At 45.6% G+C, this 8,208-nt stretch overlaps 1 protein-coding gene across 1 annotated transcript; it reads left to right on the plus strand.

Moving 5' to 3' along the window:
• Window positions 1-626: 626 nt before the first annotated feature.
• Window positions 627-3,558, plus strand: TMKL1 (transmembrane kinase-like 1). Its single transcript, XM_086519631.1, has 2 exons — window positions 627-2,657; window positions 2,747-3,558. The coding sequence occupies exons 1-2, from the start codon at window positions 1,244-1,246 to the stop codon at window positions 3,388-3,390; spliced, it is 2,058 nt and encodes a 685-aa protein (XP_086375757.1). The 5' UTR covers window positions 627-1,243; the 3' UTR covers window positions 3,391-3,558.
• The last annotated feature ends 4,650 nt before the right edge of the window (window positions 3,559-8,208 follow it).

The raw sequence follows: 8,208 nt of genomic DNA on the forward strand, positions 1-8,208 counted from the left end.
TGTATGAAAGACTCCGTTTTCCTACATTAGAAAATTTTTAAATCTTCTTGTGGGTGCGAAGCGGGCCGGTGGTCCCCTGCCCCCAATCGTACCTAGCTAGGTATGCGGCGCCTCTCGAGCAGAAGCTCATGATGTTATTCATTGTATGAAAGACTCCGTTTTCGTACATTAGAAAATTTTTAAAATCTTCTTGTGGGTGCATTCGCACTGAGGGGAGGGTAGAGGTAATGATGCGCTCACCTTTTTTGTTGTCATTTGCCCAACGAAGCTTGTGCAAAGCCAACTCTGCCGTTTTTGGCAGAGTTAATCCAAGGAGTTTTTGTTTAAGAGCTACTCAACACCATGGCAAGAAGTAGGGCACCACCTTTTGCATGCGAAACCGTCCAACACAGTTGATGCAAGCTTTACCCCCTCCAACTTGGCGTGCGAATGCGCTCTTACAAGAACACACCTCTTGTTGCAAGCACACTTCCATTTTCCAATTTCCAACATCCAACTCCTAGGCTAGCGCGCCCACACAGATGTTGGTAGGCCCTTCCACACACTCACGCGCTCTAGTCTTCCACCCGCACCACTGAAGTATGTTTGTTGGCCGCCTTTCTTCTCCTTTGAACTTTGAGGTCTCGTCTTGTCTTGTAACTGTTGGGATGCTTACCACAGCATGTCTCTTTGCGTGTGAGATTGTGTCTCTGGGCGTAACACCCATCGTTCCATGAGAGCCTGTGTGTGTGTGAGAGAGCATGCGGAGAGAGAGAGAGAGAGAGAGACCTCAATTTTCCTTCCTGAGTGAGGAACTGCCCTTTTGCCTATGAGAGGCACAGTGCCACAGACCCAAAACTTGTGTGTGTTTGTGTGCGTGCGGGGGAGAGAGAGAGAGTACAAACACACAAAAAAAGAACCAGAGCTCGCCATTTACTTCCTCTGTGCAGTGCGGAGTACTCTGTATGGGATTGAATGAGGAAGAGGGACAAAAAAAGTGCGTGTGCATTGTCTGTAGGTGAAAGAGTGGACATACCGATCTTTCTGTGTGCTTTAATGGAAGATTTGCGTGCGATGTGAGCTGCTTTGATCTCTAGCACTCTTTACCAGATGCTCACTCATGTGCCTTCTTCAGCTTTGTGTAAACATGAGTTTTCCATCGGGGCCTCCATACAGGAAGAGCACCATGGCTCTTCATATATTTTTCTGCAATCTTTCTGCCATAGCTTATCGACACCATAGCTGAGAAAGGTGAACATACAACATGAGATTGTGTATGGCGTCAGAAAAGCGCACATACAGCATGAGGTTGCACGAACATCTTCTGTTGACAATTTACTTCGCTCTCAGTGTAACATCTCTGCAGCTGGCAAATGGGCAAAATGTGAGTGCGGAAGTTTCAAGCCTCTTGCAGATCAAGTCGGTATTAGGAAATTCAGGTGGGGATGCACTCACATCCTGGAGCGCAGGCAACGCGCTCTGCACATGGAAAAGCATTCAATGGACCTTCTCGAATGGGACTCTACTCGATTGCTCTTCTTCAGCTCTGAAGAAGAACCTCTCTCTATCAGCTGACCCCTCCATAGCCGCGTTCGCAATTTCGCTGCCTGATTCTGGGCTAAACGGTAGCATTCCAAGCCAATTTGCAGAGCTTGCATCACTTCGTTCCCTCAACCTGAGCTCCAATAACCTCACAGGAGGCATCCCGCTCAATCTCGGCAGCATGGCATCTCTAGAAACACTCTCCCTCAGTGGCAATGAGCTCTCGGGCGCAATACCCGCATCAATATGGGGTTTATGTGGGCAGCTACAAGAACTTCATCTAGATCATAATACATTTTCCGGTGGCATACCATCTCCAGCATCATTGTCAAATCCATGTTTGTACTTCCGCAAACTCGACCTAAACGACAATATTCTCTCAGGTTCCATACCCTCTTTCATTGGCAGCTTCGCCAACCTCACAGAGCTCAACCTCAGCAACAATAATCTTTCTGGAGCAATACCGGAGAGTTTTTCTCAGCTGAACAATTTGGCCGTGTTGGATATTGCTAACAACAACTTGAGTGGGGCGATTCCGGCAGTGAAAGGAGCAGGGGCTATGGCTTATGCAGGAAATCCACTTCTATGTGGAGCACCATTGACTAATGCATGTGCGGGACAGGGAGTAGGAGAAGAGGAAAAGAAAGGATTGGACAAGAGGCTGGTGGCAGCGTTAGTGATAGGGACGATGGCAATCGCAGTCGTAGCCCTCGCAATTGCAGTTGGGGTCGGGCATAGGCACAATTGGGGAAGAGGAGGGTTCAAGGGGGGCAAATTGAGCCAGGAAATGTTGGCGGCCGAGGACGATATAGGGGATGGAAAGCTGGTGAGATTTGAAGGCGGCGAACATCTGAATGTGGAGGAGGTATTGAATGCTCCGGGAGAGGTGTTGGGCAAGACAAGCTATGGGACTGTCTATAAGGCCAAGCTGGGAGGGGGCGCCATGATTGCACTTCGACTCTTGAGAGAGGATACTGTGAAAGATAAGGAGCAATTTACGCCTGCTATTCAACAACTTGGCCTCATTCGGTACCCTAATGTTGTCTCTCTTCTTGCCTATTATGCTGGCCCCAAGGGTGAAAAGCTTCTTGTGTATAACTACTTGTCAAGAGGCAGCCTCGCAGACCTTCTCTACAGTGAGTTAAATTAGATCTTGCTTTTTTTACTTTTTGGTTGAATTAGTGCTTCATGCTCTGCTTACTTGGCTGTTATTTGGCTTGAGCAGATAGATCATTGAATCGTTCGCCATTGAGCTGGGCACGCAGACACAAGATCGTGCTCGGGGCGGCAAGAGGTTTGGCGCATCTTCACCACGGCACGCGCACTCAAATTGTCCATGGCAACCTCAAATCCAAGAACGTCATGGTGGATGAGAGCTTCGAGGGACACTTGGCTGACTACGGCCTTGCTCTTTTGATGAACACAGGTGCACAAAATGAGATGATCAATGCAGCGGCTGCTCAAGGCTATAAGGCACCAGAGCTTGCCAAGATGTCGCGTGCCAACACGACCACAGATGTTTACAGCTTTGGTATTGTGCTTCTGGAGATCTTAACTGGCAAGAAACCAAGGGAGAGTGATGGCCCGGACAAGCTCGCAGTCGACCTTCCCACCACCGTGAAAGCGGCGGTAATTGAAGAGCGTATATCTGACCTCTTTGATTTGGAGATCATCACAGGTATGCGTAGTCCGCTTGAAGATGGGCTTGTTCAAACTCTCCAACTGGCAATGGGTTGCTGTGCCCCATCCCCGGCAGTGCGGCCCGACATCAAGGAAGTAGTGAGACAGCTAGAAGAAATTCGGCCCAAGATTCCCACCCCTCTCTACACCCCTACTGGCATGAAAAGTCCTCGTGACTTTACCACCTAGACCTCTTACCCTTAAATGAAATAGCCATAGCCATGGGAACAACAGCTGAGAGTGCAACTGAATCAGATAGCCTTCTTTATGTGTGTAGAGAACCTATGATGATTACCACACTGAGTTTAGAGTAGAATATGATCTCCATTATGTGCATTTCTCATGTAGTTTGGCAAACTATTTTTATTCTGTTTTCTTTGATCCTTTTAAGCCTTGTAATTGATTGATTCAATAGCTGATCGAAGAAGAGTCTGATGATCTTACTTCACACGTCTGAAAAGAGATATTATGCATGCATATCTGATTTGTATTGGATTTCTGAGATTTTTTAAGATTGATACAAAAGCTAATGGAAGAAGAGTCTGATGGTCCTACTTCAAAACTGATATTATGCAAACCTGATATTTATCGGAGACCCTATTGACCCCATTGTTGTCCCTCTTCCATTACTTGGAGTCATTGTGCAAATCCAAAATGGACATTTTTTTTGTCTCGTAGAATGGGGACATAGAGCATCAGCAGTGAGAGACTCAGAGATGGGAATTTGTAATGCGTCACATGGTGGCCATCCCTACGATGGCTTGGGTTCCATTTTCAGTGTAAAACCTACACAGATTTGTTGATTTTGTAGTCAAAGAGCAGCAAGGCACATATGTACCTGCCTGTATGTATATTTAGTCTTTTTGGTTCCAATGGGCAATGGAGTAAATCCAACAAAATCTGCCATATTTGCGAGGCTAAGCGGTATGAAACTGATTGTCCATGGTAGGGTTTGTTCTCTCTCTCTCTCTCTCTGTCTCTCCAATGTTGGACGGATACGTCGCGACGGACGTCAGCACAACGAGAACTCACCTAACATATAATGTCAGCTAAAGACGAAGTTCGATTCGCAGACACGTGAAAGCAAGCATAAAGTGTCAATTTACACTCGACCGACTCCTAACTAATTCCTACAGAGGTCTCTACCAATTGTTTAAGTCACAGCTTTCAAGAGTACATAAGAGGAAACTTCTTACAACGCTTTTTAGAGTCAAACACCCATCAAACAATCCCGAAGCACCATAGAACTTGAAGGAGACCTTATTAACACCAATAGGTCGCTCTCTTTAAGATCTGTGAACCAAAATCCCAACCCAAAACACCCGGTGCAAAATCAAGTAGAATGTGGCCGAAATTTGCAGGTCTTCGTTTCCGAAATCTAAAGTGCTTAATGTGTAGTTTTACTCATTGTGAAGGCGTTGATATGTTGCAATGCAAAATCGGACAACGTATGCTCATCCAATCACCAAATGAAACTCGTAGAAGGAGCTCGCAGAATCGGACTGTACGCGCGCAATGTAGGTATCAACGTGTAGCTCTTGTCGGAGGCAACACGCTACACTTCTCCGTACTCGATTCCGACCATCGATGCACACGTAGCGTCGAGATGAAGTTCACACTCTCTCTCGTACAAAGTACGCTCACTCACAAACTTCAAAACTTGTTTTTTTTTAAATGACAAAAAGTTTTTCATTAAGGTCAAAAAGTGGTATATATACCTTACAATTCTCAAACCCTAAAGTTTCAAAATCAACCAACTACTCCATCTAACTATCAAAACGGAGATACAATCTGAAAACTTCTGTAAGTCTCAATATTTACAAGGTGAAAAATCAGGTTTCCTCAATAAATGAATAATTACAAAAATAATAATCTTCCGAGTAGTTAGTTGCCTTGGGGTGTGTCTAGCTTTTAACATTCCCCTCCTCCTTGCTCATGTCGTTTCTGACATGGCCGCTGATCCGCTTCTTTATCGTATGGTTTCACGCATCTTGATCAGTGATTCGTATTTTGCATACAGGTTGATCATCATTGTTGAGTCGAAAATATTAGTGTTTATGGTGAAGAAGCCTGTGTAGAAAGCTTCTTCAAAGGCCTGGAGGTGATAAGATGGTAGAAACATTATCCTTTGATACAGTGCATGTATCACCTCCTTGGAAGGCTGATCAGACAGATCATAAGCGCATCTGTAAGTATCTTGGAAGAAAAAGATACTGTCTGTCACCTAGCTTGGCTTGAATGCCTCAAATACTACTAAGAGGGTTTTGCAGATTTTCTTCATCATGATGCACGTAAGGTCAGGTGAGCCAATGAACAATTTGATGGCGCCCGTTAGGGTTTTCACCATGTATTGGACACTTATTCTCTCACCTGCCTTCAAGCCCGACAGCTTAGGGTAATTCAGCCAAGTGGGTTGGCTTCTTTGTAAGATCTCCTGCGCTTTCCACGTCCTGATCTTTGGTAGAGGACAAAAGCTGAGATTGTCTCTGATGTTTTTCGATGCCTCTATCAAGTGGATTAGGTATTGTGGGTACTTTGTGAGCCAAGCCTTCCTCCATTTTGGCTGAGAGTCAACTAACCCCTTCAGATTGGGAGGTATCTGCGTTGTAGAGTGGTACGGTCGGCTCTTCTCTTATCCGCTTATTGATGGTGGCTGCTTCATATTTCAGCAATGGATATGGGAGAGAGGGTTGAAGCCATTCATGCATGAGGTTGCTGGTGTCAATCTTCTGAATGGTCATAAACTTGAAAACCCTCTGCTCCCACTCCAAGGCTTCTTTTGTTGTCTCTCTGATTTCCACCTCTATTGCCTTCCTTAGCTTCTCTTCCTCCTCCTGTGTTAGATCTTGTGGTTCTTGAGAGGATCCTTCCAGGATTTCCTCTTGCATAGGCGTGTCCACCGGATCTGCCACATTTTCTAAATCGATGCCCTCATTGGCTGCTAGCCCTGTGCCCTCTTTCTCTCCTGCTTGCTGTCCTCTCAGCTCCTCTATCTGCTTTAGTAGTTTCTGTTTTTCTAATTCAGCTTCTTCGTCCATATTCACGAGGAGGTCATTTAATTCGGTGTTTATCCTCTCCACCTCCTCGAGCTTTCTTTTGATACTTTCTACTTCCTCTTTGCAGGGCTTTTTGGTCTTCTTTCATTCTTGTTTGCATGAATAGACCCTTCTGCCATCATCAATCTTTGCTCTTTCAGCTCCTTCTGAAGTTCTTGCATCTGTTCTTCATAGAGTTGACTTTCCGTGGTGATGTGAGTCGAGCTAGTAGCTCTGACTCTGACAGGGGATGCTCGCAGCCTCTGGATGGTCTGATCTTTTACTTTGAGCTGGTCCTTGAACTCAAGGACCTCATCCTGGATGGCTTCTTGATCTATCTCCGCCTTTTCTTTGGCGTTCCTCATGGCTTCAACTTCTTTAGATTCCTCAGCCAGCTGTAGGGTCAGGTTATCCCTTTCCCTCTCGGCATCTATTAGTGATTTGCTGAGTTACTGACATTCCTCTTCAACTCCTTGCATTCTTTGTGTTGCTGCCTGATTTTCTTCCTCCATTGCTTGGCATCTTTGCAATGTCCTTGCTAGGATGGCATGTAGCTCCGCTTCTCTCTCTTTCTGCCTTTGGATTTGTCCTTGTAGAGAGTCTACTTTCAGCTTTATCTTTATTTCCATGGCCTTGAGAGCTGCCATCTCATTTTCTGAAGCCATGAACTGCGCTCTCAACCCGGTTAGCTTCGTCATCACCACATCCCAATTGTTGGAGGGCAGGTGCAAATCCACTGTATTTGTGGCAATTTCTTTTAGTTCCACTAGCTTGATGCCTTGCATTTGTTCTTTAGGCCCTGTGCTTGCCAAGTCGAATGTGACTGTGGCAGCCTCTTCTTTTGTGTACCCTGCGCGCTAGCAGGTCCAAAAATGTGTTATATTCTTCGTTTGGCTTTGTCTCCTCACTCTTGGGTTTAAACTCTTCCCTTTCCTCGCTTTGGTCTCTCTTGGGCTCCTCCTGGCCTTTGTGTTTGTCTTCCTCCTCTTTGTCTTCTTGTGGAGGGCTGTGACGAGGTGGTGAGGGCGGTGGGCTGGGTTTAGGGTTGGCTGATAGAGAGGTAGGCTTTCTCTTTAAATCTCTGTCTCCTTTAGTTTTTCTTTCTCTCTCTTGGCTCTCTTGCTCATCTAGCAGTTTCTGCCGTATTTGCTCCACTTCCTCCTCTCTGAAAGGTACATGCGGTATATTTTTTGATGCGGCATCAAGAATCTCAAAATTTTTGATATAATCCTCAAATTTGTCCCTTTGCACTCTTCGGGATGATCCCGACATTGACTCTAGAGATGGCTTCCAGAGTTCACTCAAATCACCTTTAAGGTCTCTCTCTGCTCTGAAGCTCTCCATCAGCCTCTCTAATCTTGCCGCCTTTTGTGACCTTGTTTCTTTTACCGGCACTTGGGCAAACTCTTTCTTTCCTTTCTTTTGCTCTGGCTGCTCCTCTTGAACAGGTTCTAGCCGTCTTTTCAATCTTGTAGCAACCCTTGGTGCTCTTTGGGGTTCGTCTTCTTTGTCTTCTTTTAGCCTCAGCCAGTCGTTCTGAGACGGGGGGTCAAACCATCTTCCTTTTGCGTGCAATGCCCCATAAATCACCTTAGTGATTAGTTCTCCTGGCACAATATATGTTGGCTTCTTGTTACCCATCTTTACTAGGTTGTCATGTATATACGCTGCATAATTGATTATCTTTGGAGTGCCTTTCGTCATTGCCCAAGTGAATGTCGTGGCAATTGCACCTGGCGGTATTCTGTACTTTTGTGGCCTCTTCGTACACATGTGGAAGTACTGGTTGTACAACTGGCTCATGACTGCCACTCTTGGGTTGGCAATATCTTCAAAGATGTAGTTTCCTTTCTTCTCATTGTACACCTTGACATCATCCCTTCTTTTAGTTACACTATCCCCCTTGTTGGAGAGGTCTAGTGCATCTGCTACAACCTGCTCAGTGATGATTATTTCTGTTTCTGGCCTGCCT

Source organism: Adiantum capillus-veneris, chromosome 9, assembly GCF_014529385.1.
Source record: "Adiantum capillus-veneris isolate H3 chromosome 9, ASM1452938v2, whole genome shotgun sequence".
Classification (NCBI taxonomy): domain Eukaryota; kingdom Viridiplantae; phylum Streptophyta; class Polypodiopsida; order Polypodiales; family Pteridaceae; genus Adiantum; species Adiantum capillus-veneris.

Excerpts from the sequence above, each read along its gene's own strand:
- TMKL1 (XM_086519631.1), top strand. The coding sequence starts at position 1,244 with ATGAGATTGTGTATGGCGTCAGAAAAGCGCACATACAGCATGAGGTTG. Across the intron at positions 2,658-2,746 it reads CCTCGCAGACCTTCTCTACA|ATAGATCATTGAATCGTTCG; the intron begins GTGAGTTAAATT and ends TGGCTTGAGCAG.